The 18,401-nt window shown below is 40.3% G+C and overlaps 1 protein-coding gene across 1 annotated transcript; it reads right to left on the reverse strand.

The window, feature by feature from the left end:
* Window positions 1-8,139: 8,139 nt before the first annotated feature.
* Window positions 8,140-16,864, reverse strand: LOC117263672 (uncharacterized). Its single transcript, XM_078175778.1, has 2 exons — window positions 16,493-16,864; window positions 8,140-11,070 (listed from the first exon to the last, which is right to left on the reverse strand). Exons 1-2 carry the CDS (start codon window positions 16,683-16,685, stop codon window positions 9,197-9,199), a joined length of 2,067 nt encoding a protein of 688 aa, XP_078031904.1. The 5' UTR covers window positions 16,686-16,864; the 3' UTR covers window positions 8,140-9,196.
* Window positions 16,865-18,401: the final 1,537 nt, after the last annotated feature.

Consider the following 18,401-nt stretch of genomic DNA (forward strand, 5'->3'; position numbering starts at 1 on the left):
CACAATGTTTGTGACACTCAAGACAACATGTCTCTGACAAATATAGGTTTCATGGTAAAAAGAACAGTCACAGTTTTTACCTGGTTTTACTTTTTTAAAGTTTTCTGCAAAACTAATCATTCATGAAAATCGATTACAAGAATATATATTCTTCATCTCAATGGTCTTCATTTCATGTCAATAATCTATTCCGATCATGTCCTTATATACATGTAACAAAGCTTTACGGCCACTGGGAAACAGTCCTCCACATTTTTTAACACACTGACAATCATTCATTCGATTTCGCGGAGGATCGGTGTTTGCAAATTTGTAAGACACACACATACAATATACAGTCATATACGTCATCTATATATAGCCAGTATCATCAGGAGCCACGCAAGAGAGTTGTCGGCTGCTCCATCGCCGGTAGAAGAGAGGAGAGGAAAATTAGACTGCAAACTTTCAACAGTTTATTAGATGTAGACTATATCTAGAAGTTAAGTCAAAGCAACGAGACGTCTTGTCAGAAACAGACCAGGCTGAAGAAGTCACCTGAAGCAAAACAAGTTTTTTTTACTTGACTTTTACAAATACAATTATTAGTTTGCAGTAGCTGATTTAGGTAGGCATGACCTAATAAAATAAAACATAGATAGGCTTAATAATAAATGTACAGAGACAACTTTGAGGAATTCTTTTAAAGATTTATTTAGGCATCATAAAGTCACAGTGTACTATAACCTTAACCTGTACCATAACTGCATGACGTGACGTTAGCTGCTGCACATCTACATTTTTTTTTTTTTTTTTTTTTTATGACAGAGCAACACTAACACACAAACTTGTGTTGGCCCACCTGAGGATTTGTACAGCAGCCACCCTCCAGTAACTGTCCCCAATTATGGGAATAAAACTTTGAGGGCATCACGTAACTGTAAGGAAAAAATGGATACAAGTGTAATCTCCAAAAAGAGAGTCAAAACTCGTTATTCAAATCAAGAATAAATGACACTGCATGAGAAACTAGCAAATCCTTGTAACTCCACAGACTGAATCCAATATACAACACAACTAGCCTAAATAACTAAGTGCATGTTATTACCTCTTCATGTGTTGTGCGTTCATCGAGATGAGCAGTCCTACGGCCCAGTCCTGCTCTTTTGGGTTTTTTTCACATGGCTGTGGCAACAAACACCTGCTGCCCTGCTGAAAACACCTGGAAAGGATCTACAGATAAAAATACATAAAAAAAATAAATAAAACATGAACTTCAACCTCATCTGTTTGTTGTAATGACATTAGAAGAGGACTTTTATTATTATCAAATCCCATTATATTTTTTTTCATTTCATAAACAAATTTAACATTAGTCTTAAGTGAAACAGGCCTTTGTACAGACACACACACACACACGCACACACACACACACACACACACACACATTTACTGAAAGACACAAAACATCAGGTGCTTTCCTCCAAGGTTTACTAACTTAGACTTAAAGGTCTGCAGTACTAGCAGGAAACAGAGCATTCAACACAATACGATCATTACTCACTGTAAAAGTAAAAAGCAGAATTTTGCCTCTTTAAATCAACAGCGTGTCAAAATGTGTATACACAGGGCTTCATTTAAAATAACCTGGTCAGTTCCACCTGAAGTGATTCAGTCTGTCTCTGTTCTCCAAGAATATTAATCAATACACCTACAATGTACAGGTAAAATAAGCCATACATGAACTAAAGTTTAATACTAAACCTCATATGTTGATGTGTGACGCCACCACTGGCTGTGTCTTGTTGATCACACCAACTGAGTAAATGTAATGAGCGGCGGGCTGATGTGGGTCCTGTCATCACAAACAACACAGAAAAAATAACAAGGGTATTACAAACCAGCAGCACACAGATTTTTTTAAAAGATATTTTTGGGGGCATTTTTAGTCTTTAATGAACAGGACAGACAAGTGTGAAGGGGAGAGAGAGAACGAGGGAGTGACAGAGCGCCTGCTCTACCACTAAGCCACAGATGCCCCTGCAGCACAAAGATCATGTTTTAAACAGCTAAATGTTACCTGACTTTATTAGGGTGACCATATTTGGATTTCCAAAAGAGAAGACACTTAAAGTACAGTGTGCCTCCTCTGCATGGGTTATACAACAAAATAATATCTCTCTATAGGCAAAGACACAAATTCAGATAGACTTATTCAACATGCTTTATTATGCCTAAAATAATCTCTTTTCAACTCTCAGCGGTGCAAACATGAAATAAAAACCTCTGGAATGAAATGAGGAAGAAACACTTCTGTATTAGAAAATCAACCTATAGCAAATTTGTCCCGTTAAGTGGCCCAAACCCGAATCTGGGCCACTGCAGGAGGCCCTGGTGATACCGGCTCTACCAGGTGAGCTACCCCACGTCACAGCAATTCTCAACGGGCCGAGCTTGCCAGACCAAACCCGACTGGGCCAGACCGCAGGTTCGGGCTGAAAAATAAATAAATAAATATCTATATATATATATATATATATATATAGATATAGATATATATATAAGTTTGTTTTGTTTGTTTGTTTGTTTTTTATTTCCAAGTGTCATACACCAAAGGTGCCCAGCCCTCATGGGCTTACAAGACACTTAAATCGACATGAAGGAGCCGAACAACATAACCAAAAGGAAAGCACGGGAAATGATGCTTTCATATATGCATCCACCCACCTACACACATATACATATATACACACAAACATACATATATATACCCATGGACATTTCTCACCTACATACATACTGATGTTAGGTGGTAATAGTGTTTCACACATATAGTGTACTCCTACGTTGCTCGTATGCATTTTGGATGAACTTAGCTAATAGGAATACCTTTTCTGAAAATAAATAGTGGAGTCTGCCTTCATCAGACATTGAAAACAAATCCGGTCCATCTTCAGATAAAATTTTACAGAAAAGCCTTTGCCTATGGTCGTGATACAAAGGACAGTAAAACAAAAAATGAAATTAATTTTCAATTTCTCCCAGATCACACAAACAACACTTTCGGTCTTCCTCAGGGATCGAATGGAAACATCCAGTTTCTAGAGCCAGAGGCAGAATACCACACCTCAGCTGGGCACAAACTGACCTCTGAGCTCTGGATAGGTTGAGGGTGACATAGTGCTCTGGGCCATAATTACCTTTGATCAGACAATATGTTCTCAATTTTGGTTTACACTGAACTTCTTCTGACCATTTTTGTTTATAATTTTCAAATAATACTCTTTTAATTTGACTGACAGAACAAGACAATTTATTTCTATATACATATTGAAGACCAGCCATACCAAATAATTTTTCAAGCTGCTTGGCCCAAGAATAATTGTTTAAGAGATCCCATAAATTTTTTTTTTTAGTAAGTCTATTATCAGGCATATTGATCAACTTGTTCCACAATCGCACCATGTCACCCCCATGCCTCACCTCACATAGTTCCCAGCCCATGTCACCACATAATGCAAGTATTGGGGCCAATTTACGCACACCCAGAAAACAACGCATGGCTCTGTTCTGTACTGCTTCACGATTTATAAGTTTACCATAACCCCAAACTCCTGCACCATAATCTAAAATAGGACAAACACAAGATTTAAACAGCTGAGTGTAGGTTTTATAGCCAAGATCCCTGCAAAACCTAACCGTATTAAGGATAGGTATCTTAGATATTCAATAAATCCGGGTAATGTGCAACATGTTGGGTAATATCTATTACTGAATTTTACGAACGCAAATGGCAAATAAAGAGTAAACACACTTGGGGGGACTTCCGGCAAGATGGTGGACCGGGTGCATCATAGCTTCTGAGCTCTGTCTGCTTGTCCCAGTTTTACAATAACTTCACCTCCAGCTGCCTATATCTGACCCTTTTAAGCTTTGTGTTGTTTTGACGTTTAACACTGTCAAAAAACTGAGCCATGAAACCAACCGCGTCAGCCCGTGAGAGTACTGCTGCTACTTGCCACAACTATGCGGCTAAGATGGAAGTTTCGACCGAGAGCCTCAAAAGAAAACACCCATTTTCTCCAGGAAAAAAACAACTGACTGCCAAAATGAGAGACTGCGTCTGATGGAGGTACGAAGGCTGCCCTGGAAGCAATAAAACAGCTGACTGATAAAGTGAATACTCTCAGCACCCAGATACAACAGAACTCCGTTATGCTAACTAGCATGGATAAAGCGGTTGAGTTTAACGCAGCGGAGATAAAAGACTGCAAAACTCAGCTACAAACCACGGAGCGGGAGGTGTCGGCAATAAAAAAAGACAACGCTGAGTTAATGGAAAGAGTCCTGGAGCTTGAAAGGTACAAGCATCATTAGAATCTCAGAATCCGAGGGATAAAAGAGAAAGAAGGAGAAAATACACGAGAAGTGGTGGCTAACCTGTTGATGAAAATCTCTCCCCCATGGGCCCCCAACATTAACCACATTGTGGACTGGGCTCATTGTCAGAGGAGAGGAAAATAAGACGAGGCAGGTCATCGTCCAGTTCACGCAGAGAATACATCGGGATGCGCTGTGGAAGATGACCAAGGGTTCCTCCATCTGCAGAGAACTTGGGACCGGTTTCATTGAAGACCTCTGCAATGCTGACACTGTGGCCGAAGATATGACAAGCACGGGTGGCTGGAAAATGAGCTTTCTACAGAGGAGGTGCTGGATACATCGATGGACACAGAATCACTTAGTGAGAACACTTGAGGTGTACTGGTGGTTAAAACCTATGAATAAATAAGCATCAAACAGGGTCTTAATCTTCCCTGCTATAAGAAGGTTGGATGGTTAAGTTTACAGATATTTTGACATTGAAGACACATTGCCTACAGTTAAATGTTGGACGTTTTTTTATTTTCCACTTCTCTTCACTCAGTTGGACTTCTTACTGTTTACTAGCAGTTGCTAGTTGTGGTTCACAGTGAATGTTGACTTTTCTTGTATTTCATTGAATGCTAGGGGCTGAAGAGAAAATCAATATTTTTATTTTGTAAGGGCGAGAAAGCAAACTTTGGTTTTGAGTGTTTCCTGTAACAAAATAGAGGATGAAAAATTCTGGATTAACCAATGGGGGGATAAAATTATTATTATTATTATTATTATTATTATTATTACTATTAACTTTTTTGGAATCAGGGTTGTGCTTCTGTAGTTAGTCTATGACAGTTTGGCACATCACTCTTATTTTCTAAGCTCAGCAATTTACTTCTCCACTCTTCAGGTGTCCTCTCACTTTCCATGATTTTGGCAATGAACACACAAAATTATACATAAGATTCAAAATCTGAAATCAGAGAGCTGCTACAAGTTTTACAGACCACCAGATGTCACTGTTTAAAGTTTATAGTTTGTAATAATTATGATAATAATATATGTTGCACTTATCCAGCAGCTTGTAAAGGCAAAAGAAAGCAACATAAAACCAGGTGATTTTGGCAAAATACAGTTGTTTATTTACAGAGAGTTTAGATAATTAATACGAACAAAAACAGGTGAGGTGGACTACAAGGACAAAATGGGCTTGTGGATGCTGTTGAACTTAATAAAATAATAACAACCAAAAGAAGACTCTTAGAGCTACTAACATCCTAGCAGAAATACGACCTCACTGTCTTACCTTATTGAGGGAAACCAAGAAATAGTAATCCTCATTTCTGGGAACTTAAGTGTTTTTAGAAAGTTTTCAGAACTAAACCCAGCCTAGTCTCCAGGTCGGAAGCGGGTACACCTCAATACTAGTTTCACAAAGTCAACACATTTAACATCTTACAGCTAGAAACAACTGAAGGTTCCACTCGCACCAAAAGTCAAGCTGTCGGTGCGTCTTGGTCCCGAACTGCCCCCTGTAGATTGAAGAACTGGACCAGGTGCAGCTCCAAGGCTCCAGGATCCCCAGCTCATCAAACAGGAAGCAGGATGGGCAACACCTCAGCAGGTGTAACAGATGAGGTGCAGGAAACCAAATGTCCTACTCAGCATGCACGTGAAGACACTAACTTAAGGGTTAACTCTGGGATTTCAGTTCTACGAAGCTGGTTCAGTTTTTAGTGGGATAAATCACCGTTGTAACTTCAGACGATGGGGTCACTGACCCTGATCAGATCACTGGAAAAAAAACCATCCCAACATGGACAAAAGTCCAGGGTAACTGGTAAAAAAATAATGTATATTTTTTTATATATTAGAAGAATCTTTTACAACACTTAACACATATAGTAATAATGACGTAAGCTGCATTTTAATATTCTACCTCAGTGGCTGATTTTACACTCTGGTTGATCACCACAGCTCAGAATAACGCGATACACCCGTGTGATGAGAACTGGAAATAGAAACCCAAGAGAAACAACACTTACTATTAACTGGTTCCCATGGTTATAAATGTGACTGTGTCAAAGTGATGGGAAATCATTAGTTTTGTATAATCCTGTCCACATTGCCAAGTATGGCAACAAGTACAGCAAATTGTGGCAAAGGGTACTGATCACTGTTGGATATTTTATAGTCTTGTATTATTTAGAATTTAGCTGACAGGCAGGTAACTGTCAACCGCATAGTCACGCACTGTTGCTCCCAAAATGCAGGTTGATCAACTGTCCACCCCGCAACTCAAATCTCCACAAACTGCTGCTGAGGAGCAAACACAAGAGCTCCACCTGCATTCTTTGACATGGCCAAGAGGCTTCTTCAGTTCTAACTGACTTGTGTGGAGTCGCAGGCCTTAAACTCTGTGTGGGTGTGAACCTTAACAGAGTTGTTAAGGTCACATGTGAGTCGTTGACCCACCTGCCCATCATGTGTGTCGTTAGGGTCAGATAGGACCATGTGTGAATGGGTGTGAAGTCATTTGGGGAGGGATCCCAAGACTGCATCGTAGGTGGGTGATAAGTGGTGGTGGCAATGGTTAAAACCAATCATCCACTCCACAAGCACATGGGGCAAACAGGAGAGCCAGTTCCTCAAGTCAAGACTTGTCCATCCATTTACATCTAAAGGAAAAGGGACATTCTTTTGAGGACAGCAATGTGCACATCTTGGCAAGAGAAGACAGATGGTCATCTACAGTACAGGCCAAAAGTTTGGACACACCTTCTCATTCAATGCGTTTTCTTTATTTTCATGACTATTTACATTGTAGATTCTCACTGAAGGCATCAAAACTATGAATGAACACATGTGGAGTTATGTACTTAACAAAAAAAGGTGAAATAACTGAAAACATGTTTTATATTCTAGTTTCTTCAAAATAGCCACCCTTTGCTCTGATTACTGCTTTGCACACTCTTGGCATTCTCTCCATGAGCTTCAAGAGGTAGTCACCTGAAATGGTTTTCCAACAGTCTTGAAGGAGTTCCCAGAGGTGTTTAGCACTTGTTGGCCCCTTTGCCTTCACTCTGCGGTCCAGCTCACCCCAAACCATCTGGATTGGGTTCAGGTCCGGTGACTGTGGAGGCCAGGTCATCTGCCGCAGCACTCCATCACTCTCCTTCTTGGTCAAATAGCCCTTACACAGCCTGGAGGTGTGTTTGGGGTCATTGTCCTGTTGAAAAATAAATGATCGTCCAACTAAACGCAAACCGGATGGGATGGCATGTCGCTGCAGGATGCTGTGGTAGCCATGCTGGTTCAGTGTGCCTTCAATTTTGAATAAATCCCCAACAGTGTCACCAGCAAAACACCCCCACACCATCACACCTCCTCCTCCATGCTTCACAGTGGGAACCAGGCATGTGGAATCCATCCGTTCACCTTTTCTGCGTCTCACAAAGACACGGCGGTTGGAACCAAAGATCTCAAATTTGGACTCATCAGACCAAAGCACAGATTTCCACTGGTCTAATGTCCATTCCTTGTGTTTCTTGGCCCAAACAAATCTCTTCTGCTTGTTGCCTCTCCTTAGCAGTGGTTTCCTAGCAGCTATTTGACCATGAAGGCCTGATTGGCGCAGTCTCCTCTTAACAGTTGTTCTAGAGATGGGTCTGCTGCTAGAACTCTGTGTGGCATTCATCTGGTCTCTGATCTGAGCTGCTGTTAACTTGCCATTTCTGAGGCTGGTGACTCGGATGAACTTATCCTCAGAAGCAGAGGTGACTCTTGGTCTTCCTTTCCTGGGTCGGTCCTCATGTGTGCCAGTTTCGTTGTAGCGCTTGATGGTTTTTGCGACTCCACTTGGGGACACATTTAAAGTTTTTGCAATTTTCCGGACTGACTGACCTTCATTTCTTAAAGTAATGATGGCCACTGGTTTTTCTTTAGTTAGCTGATTGGTTCTTGCCATAATATGAATTTTAACAGTTGTCCAATAGGGCTGTCGGCTGTGTATTAACCTGACTTCTGCACAACACAACTGATGGTCCCAACCCCATTGATAAAGCAAGAAATTCCACTAATTAACCCTGATAAGGCACACCTGTGAAGTGGAAACCATTTCAGGTGACTACCTCGTGAAACTCATGGAGAGAATGCCAAGAGTGTGCAAAGCAGTAATCAGAGCAAAGGGTGGCTATTTTGAAGAAACTAGAATATAAAACATGTTTTCAGTTATTTCACCTTTTTTTGTTAAGTACATAACTCCACATGTGTTCATTCATAGTTTTGATGCCTTCAGTGAGAATCTACAATGTAAATAGTCATGAAAATAAAGAAAACGCATTGAATGAGAAGGTGTGTTCAAACTTTTGGCCTGTACTGTACGTCAAACTGGAATGACCATCGTTAAACAGAGGAGGTGGCCTACGACACCACTTATCCCCCACCAATAATGCAGTCTTGGGATCCCTCCCTAGACGACTTCACACCCATTCACACCTGGTCCTATCTGACCCTAACGACACACATGATGGGCAGGTGGGTCAACGACTCACATGTGACCTTAACGAATCTGTAAGGGTTGACACCCACACAGAGTTTAAGGCCTGCGACTCCACACGAGTCAGTTAGAACTGAAGAAGCCTCTTGAATGAGAGGCGAAACGTCTTCAAGAAACTCTTACGATACAGCACTTCTGATTACCATGACCTGGATGACTGAGAATCTCACTTTTATACATTATCTAGTCTTTTATATGTCCGTCTCGTGTAAGACTCTGGCCACAAACTAAGCAACAATATTGCTCCTGATTGGGTTCGCGTGTTCTTGCAAAACTCCCTCTAACTGGAAACTTCAATCACAATATGGGCAACAAAACAGTTTCCCTGCCGACTTCTGTCTCAGGTTCAGAGGAATCCCCAGTCTTGTCAACAGTATCTGGTTTGAAATGTGGATCTGGATCTGAGTTCCTGGCTGGTTGTGGTCCTCCCCAGTCCTCTCCATCAGCCTCTGTTTCCATCTGTTGTCTCTGTTGCATTGAGCTGCCGGCTGGAACCTCAGCCCCTCTGTTCTCGTCCGGTTGACAAAGCTGTGACAACTGACGCCCGACACACTGATGGTTCCTGAGCTGATAAACCCAAGTGAACCTTTGATCGCAGACGCTGCAGCTGAACCTTTTCTCTCCCGTATGGATTCTCATGTGTCTCATGTGGTTTATGTGAAAGACAAACTTTTTACCGCAAACCGTGCAACTGTACGGTTTCTCTCCGGTATGAATCTTCATGTGTATCTTCATCTGCCGGCTGTCGATGAAGCCTTTGCCACATGCCGAGCAGCTGAACGGCTTCTCTCCTGTGTGAGTCCTCATATGTCTCTTCAGATTGCGACCTTCGATGAAGCCTTTACCACACACGGTGCAGCTGAATGGTTTCTCTCCAGAATGAGTTTTTAAGTGTCTCTTCAGATTTCGACCTTCGGTAAAACCTTTGCCACACAGCGAGCAGCTGAACGGGTTCTCTCCTGCATGGATTCCTATGTGTAGCTGTAAGACTCCCCTCTGGGAAAAAGATTTCTCACAAACAGGGCAGCTGAAATTTTTGTCTTCAGCGTGAGTTTTCAAGTGTCTTTTTAGATTTCGACTCGTGATAAAACCTTTGCCGCACACGGAGCAGGCAAAAGGTTTCTCTCCCGTGTGGATTTTCGAGTGTCGCCTCAGGTTTCCACGCTCAGGGAAACTTTTACCACAAACCGAGCAGCTGAATGGTTTCTCTCCAGTGTGGACTCTCATGTGTAACCGTAGCACTCCTCTCTGCGTGAAACATTTCTGACAAACAGGGCAACTGAACGGTTTCTCTCCGGTATGAGTCATCACATGTCTCTTCAGGTTTCCGCTTTTGCCGAATCTTCTACCACACTCCGGGCAGCTGAACGGTTTCTCTCCCGTGTGGATTCTCATGTGCATCCGCAAGCTGTCGCCCTCTGTGAAAGACTTCTGACAAATGGAGCAGCTGTACGGTTTCTCTTGTCTGTGAGAGCGCATGTGTCTCTTCAGAGATGCCTTGAGGCCAAAGCCTTTCCCGCACTCAGCGCAGCTGAACGATTTCTCTCCCGTGTGAGTTACCATGTGTATCTTCAGATGGGACTTGAAGCTGAATCTTTTTCCACACTGTGAGCAGCTAAATGGTTTCTCACTAACAGAGACTTCATCATTTGTGGGAGAATTTAAACCTGACTGAGGTTCTCTGGTCTCGTCCCAGTCACCATCACTGACTTCAGTCTCACAACAGTCCAGAGACTCGTCTTCACTGACTGGTTGTAAATCTGGATCTGGATCAGAGTCTTGGGGCGCTGGTAGTACTTCAATATTGGACACTAAAGAATTGTCAGGCTTCTTGTCCTCAGTATCTGGTTCTAAATCTGGATCTGGATGCGAGTCTCTGGGCACTGGTCGCACTCCTCCTCCAGGCACTGGTCCTGGTCCTCCACAGTGGTGTCCCTCAGACTGAGGTTTCTCTTCATCATCTTCACTCTTCACAGGGACAGGAGTGAATGTGAACTTGGTGATATCAGCCTCCTCCAGCCCTTGAAGCTGCTCTCCCTCCTGACTGCTCCACAGTTCCTCCTCTTCCTCTTTAATGTGTGGGGGCTCTGGGTCCTCCTGGTCCACACTGGAGCTCCACTCCTGCTGCTCCTCTTCACCGACGATCACTTTCTGGACGTCTGAAGATAAAGCTGAAATGCAGACAGACAGTTGTTAGTGTATATTTGGACATTCTGACATTTAACATTCAACAACAAACTTCTGTTTTCTTAGTCTGTCTCTACAACCCGGTATTGCTCTGAAGTCGTCGAACATGGGCGCTTGGTCAGTGACTTCAGGCGTCAGATGCAAACGAAGAAATGAAAAAAGCCATCCTTTCATAACCGCATTATACACGGCTGGATGTCGTTATCGTTTAACAGTGCCCGGTGGTGTCAGGGGGAAATGCTGCGGAACAATGTACGTTATGGTAGCGGAAGTCCGAGTAGAGTGGAAGCGGGGGGGGGGGGGGCGCTGGATGGGTCCAACAACCATCAACTTTCACCCAGGAGGCCGGTGTTCACTTCCTGTAAGATTCTAAAGCCAACCCTGTTCTGTTTTCCTAAACCCAAGCCCCTACATTTGTTGCCTAATCTTAACCGTATGCTTTTGTTCTCTTGCCTTACCTTACCTGAGCTGACCTTTCTGTACCTTATCTTACCTAACTGTACCGTTCCTTACCTTACCTTACTTTGTCTTACCTTACCTAACATTACAGTGCCTTATCTTGCCTTACCTTACCTCACCTTACCTTACTTTGCCTTGCCTTACCTTACTTTACCTTACGTTACCTTGCCTTACCTTACCTTACTTTGCCTTACCTTACCTCACCTTACCTTGCCTTGCCTTACCTCACCTTACCTTAGTTTGCATTTTATTATTATCTACTTTTGACATGGTTTTTATTTAAATCTATTTTGTTTGCAAGAGATGTAACTTTACTTACTTTCTGCTTTTGTAGGGAATTTGCTTTTTATATTAAAACTAAAATGTGACCTTTATCGTAAGACGTTTTCATTTCCAATGACGTGTGCTCCGATTTTAATCACGAAATATTCATGACATATGTATACATATATTTTGGTACGTGGGGAGAAGCAAATGTCCCCAGAAATGGTTATCTAAAGCAGTGATTCTCAAATGGGGGTGCGTGAAGGCATTCCAGGGGGTGCCTGGAGATTTTTTTTTTAAATATTCAAAATTAGCATCTGTTCAGAAATCCTTTAAAAAAAACTCTTTAGTTATTTTTATATCTTTTTATTTTCAAATAGTTCAAGAGAGACCATTACACATGAGCAATGTTATGCACATTGAGTTTCAAATGTTTGAAATTTGAAAGTGTCTAGTTATAAAGTTTAATAGATCAGACACCGGTGGCACAGCGGTGTGTATTACATCGTTTTTTCAACCAAAAATGCTTTGTGTTGGTTAGAGGGCACTTGGCTGAAAAAGTATTTCACAGGGGGTACATCACTGAAGAAGGCTGAGAACCACTGATGTAAAGAACAGCAAACAGCAGCTGTGTGATGGGAAGCACCTTGAATGTGTGAATAGTTGTTTGTGTGTGTGTGTGTGTTTTCTTCACAATTTGCCTCACAGGGCTTTACAGCATACGACATCCCTCTGTCCTTAGGACCCTCACAGCTGATCAGGAAAAACTCCCCAAAAGTTATAGTATATTGTTATTAATAACATATATGAGATACAAACAGACCAAAAAAGTATAAGAGAGAGAGAGAGAGATTATTATTATAATTAATTTATTTGCTTATTTTTGTAAAAAAATAAATCTATTATTAATTTATTTTTGTTAAATTTATTTTTTCATTTATTTATTCATCTTTTTTACTTATATTCACCGTATTTATTTATTTGTTGAATTTTATTTCTATTTTTTACTTGATTATTTTTTTTATTAATTTTTTATTAATTAATTAATTTATAATTAATTTATTAGTTTTTTCTTGTTTATTTTATTTCATTTATCAATTAATTTGTTTATGTATTTATTTTGCTTGTTAAAGTGTTTTATTTTTATTTACTTATTTGTTTATTTTACTGTCTATTTTCTTAATCATTCATTTATTGATTTATTTTTTTAGTCATTTTTTTCTTGTCAAAATTTGTATCATTTATTTATTTTCGTTAATTCTTTAATTCTTATTTATTTATTTGTTTATTATGCTTGATAAAGTTTTTATTTTCTTGTTAAAATCTTTTTGTCTATTTATTCATTAATTTTTCCTTGTTAAATTACCGATTTATTTTTCTTAAAGTTGTTATTGTTTTTATTTATTAATTTATATGTTTATCTATTTTTCTTGTTACATTTACATTAAATTTCTCAATTTACTGATTTATTTATTTAGTTTTTTGTTATTTGTTTAGTTTTATTTTTGTTTTATTTTTCTGCGTTTGTCTTTTGTGGTAATTGTTATTTGACACCTGTCTTGTGTCCCACAGTGCCCCTGTCATTTCCTTCACTTGCTTTGTGTCTGCATCACTTAATTAAATTAAAAATAATAATAACTGAAACCCCCCCTGCAAAAAAACAGACATTTCCTGTGGAGCCCAGAGGTGATACTGTTATATTGTGAGCTGTAGTTCACAGGACAGAACTGTGGTGTCCACTGTATCACAGCCATGTTCCCTGTGGACTGCTGTGTGAATATGACACAGACGATACTGGCTGACTGCTGTTTAACCACCACAGAAGAAGAAGACACTAACCAGAGGGGTATTCCAGAAAGCGGGTTCAGTGAACACTCTGAGTGTGTTAACCCTGAGATGAGGGAAACTCTGGGTTTTCAGTTCCCGACAGAGAGGTGAGTCAAACTCTGAGTCAATCACCATGGCAACTGACTCTGTGAACCTAACCTGTGTCTTGGGTATGATAGTTTTTAAAGGATTCAAATTTCAAATAAGTCATCAACCATCTATATGTGCTTAAAGCAGCTGCTGAAATCAGCAAGGATTCTTTATGAATATTTTTGGGGGTCATTTTGCCTTAAACTCACAGGACAGTTAACCATGAAAGAGGGAGAGAGACAGAGGGAGTGACGTGCAGCAAGGTGCCACAGGCCGGAGTCAAACCCGGGCCGCTGTGGCAATATGGGACGCCTGCTCTCTCCACTAAGACACCAACATCCCTTTGAAGAGATTCTGCTTGCTAAATTTCCCATGCTGCCTCTCTCTCCTTGGCAGCTTTAGTGCTGTTACTTTGTTTATGAAATATATGCTCATATTCGCTGTAGGCATTCATGAGCACCTCCAAGTCCACAGGTGTAAAATAAGTTGATTGCCTTTTCTCTCTGGTTGCCATGGTGACTCGAGGTATCAGGGCTCCACTGATGATGGCTTTTTATTGTGGTTGTGTACGTGCTTAACTCAAGGTGTACCTACTCAGAGTTGACTGAACTAATTAGAATCAGCTGTTCTGGAACCGGATACTCAGAGTTTGTTGAACCTCCTACCTGGAGTACCCCTCAGCTCTGTGTTTATAACCACAGAAGAAGAAGACACTAACCTGCTCTGTGTTTATAACCACAGAAGAAGAAGACACTAACCTGCTCTGTGTTTATAACCACAGAAGAAGAAGATACTAACCTGCTCTGTGTTTATAACCACAGAAGAACACACTAACCTGCTGTGTGTTTATAACCACAGAAGAAGAAGACACTAACCTGCTCTGTGTTTATAACCACAGAAGAAGAAGACACTAACCTGCTCTGTGTTTATAACCACAGAAGAAGAAGACACTAACCTGCTCTGTGTTTATAACCACAGAAGAAGACACTAACCTGCTCTGTGTTTATAACCACAGAAGAAGAAGAAGAAGAAGACACTAACCTGCTCTGTGTTTATAACCACAGAAGAAGAAGACACTAACCTGCTCTGTGTTTATAACCACAGAAGAAGAAGGCACTAACCTGCTCTGTTTATAACCACAGAAGAAGACACTAACCTGCTCTGTTTATAACCACAGAAGAAGACACTAACCTGCTCTGTTTATAACCACAGAAGAAGAACACACTAACCTGCTCTGTGTTTATAACCACAGAAGAAGACACTAACCTGCTGTGTGTTTATAACCACAGAAGAAGACACTAACCTGCTCTGTGTTTATAACCACAGAAGAAGACACTAACCTGCTCTGTGTTTATAACCACAGAAGAAGACACTAACCTGCTGTGTGTTTATAACCACAGAAGAAGAAGACACTAACCTGCTCTGTGTCTATAACCACAGAAGAAGACACTAACCTGCTCTGTGTTTATAACCACAGAAGAAGACACTAACCTGCTCTGTGTTTATAACCACAGAAGAAGAAGACACTAACCTGCTCTGTGTTTATAACCACAGAAGAAGACACTAACCTGCTCTGTGTTTATAACCACAGAAGAAGACACTAACCTGCTCTGTGTTTATAACCACAGAAGAAGAAGACACTAACCTGCTCTGTGTTTATAACCACAGAAGAAGACACTAACCTGCTCTGTGTTTATAACCACAAAAGAAGACACTAACCTGCTCTGTGTTTATAACCACAGAAGAAGACACTAACCTGCTCTGTGTTTATAACCACAGAAGAAGAAGACACTAGCCTGCTCTGTGTTTAGAACCACAGAAGAAGAAGACACTAACCTGCTCTGTGTTTATAACCACAGAAGAAGAAGACACTAACCTGCTCTGTGTTTATAACCACAGAAGAAGACACTAACCTGCTCTGTGTTTATAACCACAGAAGAAGACACTAACCTGCTCTGTGTTTATAACCACAGAAGAACACACTAACCTGCTCTGTGTTTATAACCACAGAAGAAGAACACACTAACCTGCTCTGTGTTTATAACCACAGAAGAAGACACTAACCTGCTGTGTGTTTATAACCACAGAAGAAGACACTAACCTGCTCTGTGTTTATAACCACAGAAGAAGAAGACACTAACCTGCTCTGTGTTTATAACCACAGAAGAAGAACACACTAACCTGCTCTGTGTTTATAACCACAGAAGAAGACACTAACCTGCTCTGTGCTTATAACCACAGAAGAAGAACACACTAACCTGCTCTGTGTTTATAACCACAGAAGAAGAACACACTAACCTGGTCTGTGTTTATAACCACAGAAGAAGAAGACACTAACCTGCTCTGTGTTTATAACCACAGAAGAAGAACACACTAACCTGCTCTGTGTTTATAACCACAGAAGAAGACACTAACCTGCTCTGTGTTTATAACCACAGAAGAAGACACTAACCTGCTCTGTGTTTATAACCACAGAAGAAGAACACACTAACCTGGTCTGTGTTTATAACCACAGAAGAAGAAGACACTAACCTGCTCTGTGTTTATAACCACAGAAGAAGAACACACTAACCTGCTCTGTGTTTATAACCACAGAAGAAGAACACACTAACCTGCTCTGTGTTTATAACCACAGAAGAAGAAGACACTAACCTGCTCTGTGTTTATAACCACAGAAGAAGAACACACTAACCTGCTCTGTGTTTATAACCACAGAAGAAGACACTAACCTGCTCTGTGTTTATAACCACAGAAGAAGACACTAACCTGCTCTGTGTAACCTGAGCTGAGGGTTGAAAACAGCGTCCAGTAGTTTCCGTTGTCGCTCGTTCTCCTCTTTTGAGCGACAAAGTTGCTCCTCGTACTCTGCTATCGTTCTTTCAAACAGCCCAAATATCTCTTCAGCAGCCGCAGTTAGTCGCTGCTTCACCAACGCTCTCAGCATTTGGACTTTACACATCTTCACACAGCCGCTCTGTGATGCTAACTTCCGCTAACGGCTAGCATGCGATGCGTACTCCAGTAGCTGTGTAGTCCACCGGGAGATAAGTCAGACTCAAAAACACTCAGAGGATCTGATGGAGCTCAAACACACTTTATCTCTAACAAGGAAGCTCATTTACGAACGGAACTACCGTCGTCCTCTTCTTCTTCTTCTTCTTCTTCTTCTTCTTCAGTTTTACTGGCGGACTACAGACCAGCTTTAAAGGTAGATGCTGCCACCTGCTGCATCGGAAGGTGTACTACCATGACTTGGTGAAGTTATATTCTAGATATTCATAAACCTGATTTTTTTTTCATATTTGATTTAATTTTCATCTAAAAAAAATACATGAACAAACAGACTAACACATACACGACCTGTGAAAAAAGGTTTAAGGCCAATAAATAGATAAATGCAATTTTTGAAAAGGGTTAGATCCCCCAATTTTTAATTTTTTTTTTTTTAAAGAAAGGCCAATAGAAAAAAAGAAAAAAATGTTTAACACAAAAAAGAAGATAAAAAAGATTTAAAGCAACAAAAAAGATTAAAAAGTAAATAAATAAATTAATGAATAAATATAGAAATACATTTTTTAAAAAGTTTAAGGCCCCGAAAAAAAGAAAAGAAAAAGGTTCAAGGCCAATTAAAAAGTTCAAGACAAAACAACAAAAACGCTTAATGTCAAAAAAAGTTCAAGGCCAAAAAATAAAATAAAATAAAATAAAATAAAATAAATTTTTAAAAAGTTGGTTTAAGGCCAAAAAAAGATTCTATCCGAGATCCGAAAACACTTTTTGGTACTGACTCCTGCTGAAACGCGTCAACTCTCTGAGGATGTTCGCAGGTCACTGTTCGGTGGTATTGTGGTCATGAAAGGGTTAATGCTGTGTAACTACTTAAAAAGTCTGTGTTCCAGTTTACCCACGTTAAAAAGTTCCCCGTGCTGCCCTACTGAATTTTTATTTTACCAAAGATCTGGAACAATACTGAGTTTAGTTTTAAATGAATGAAGCAGCAGAGGATAAAGCCCGTCAACACTTCACAGCTGCTGGACATAAACAGGAGATTGACACAGGTGCAGGTAGTTTACTGACAAACTCCGCCCACCAGCTCCAAGACCAGGAAGTCAAACTAGCGTCAGAAGACAAAGGCAGAGAGAGAGGGAAGTCACGAAACATCGACACATCAACCTGCTGGTTTCTGCTGTTGTTCTCCATGTTAACCTGAACCTTTGACTTTAGTGTTCTCAGATGGGGACTGACTCACTGCTTCACCAGGAAGTCATGACTGGTCACACACTGTCTGAAGACTTGACATGATGATGTGACATGTACAAAACTGAAGCACTACCAAGAGTCAAAGTGTTGAATAAAAGTGATAAAATTATGAAAAAAAAAAAAAAATCTCATCATTCTGCTGATTTCAGGTATATTGTCAAATAAATTGGTGATAGATGTTAATTATTTTTGCATATTCTTAAGAATATAGAGTGACAGTCCTCTGAATTGACCAGAGGTTGCAGTGTGGCAAAATTTCTGTGACAATTCAGTGGATGTGCTGAAAACAAAAAAAAATATTATAAATATTAATGAATAAAAACTCAAAATATGTTAGCTGCCGAAAATTTAAAATGTTGTAGGAGAGTGAAATTCAAAACAATTTAGTTGATGGAAATTCAAAACTTTTTGGTCA

This window comes from Epinephelus lanceolatus, chromosome 16 (assembly GCF_041903045.1).
Source record: "Epinephelus lanceolatus isolate andai-2023 chromosome 16, ASM4190304v1, whole genome shotgun sequence".
NCBI lineage: Eukaryota > Metazoa > Chordata > Actinopteri > Perciformes > Serranidae > Epinephelus > Epinephelus lanceolatus.

Excerpts from the sequence above, each read along its gene's own strand:
- LOC117263672 (XM_078175778.1), bottom strand. The coding sequence starts at position 16,685 with ATGTGTAAAGTCCAAATGCTGAGAGCGTTGGTGAAGCAGCGACTAACT. Across the intron at positions 11,071-16,492 it reads GCTCAGGTTACACAGAGCAG|CTTTATCTTCAGACGTCCAG; the intron begins GTTAGTGTCTTC and ends TCTGCATTTCAG.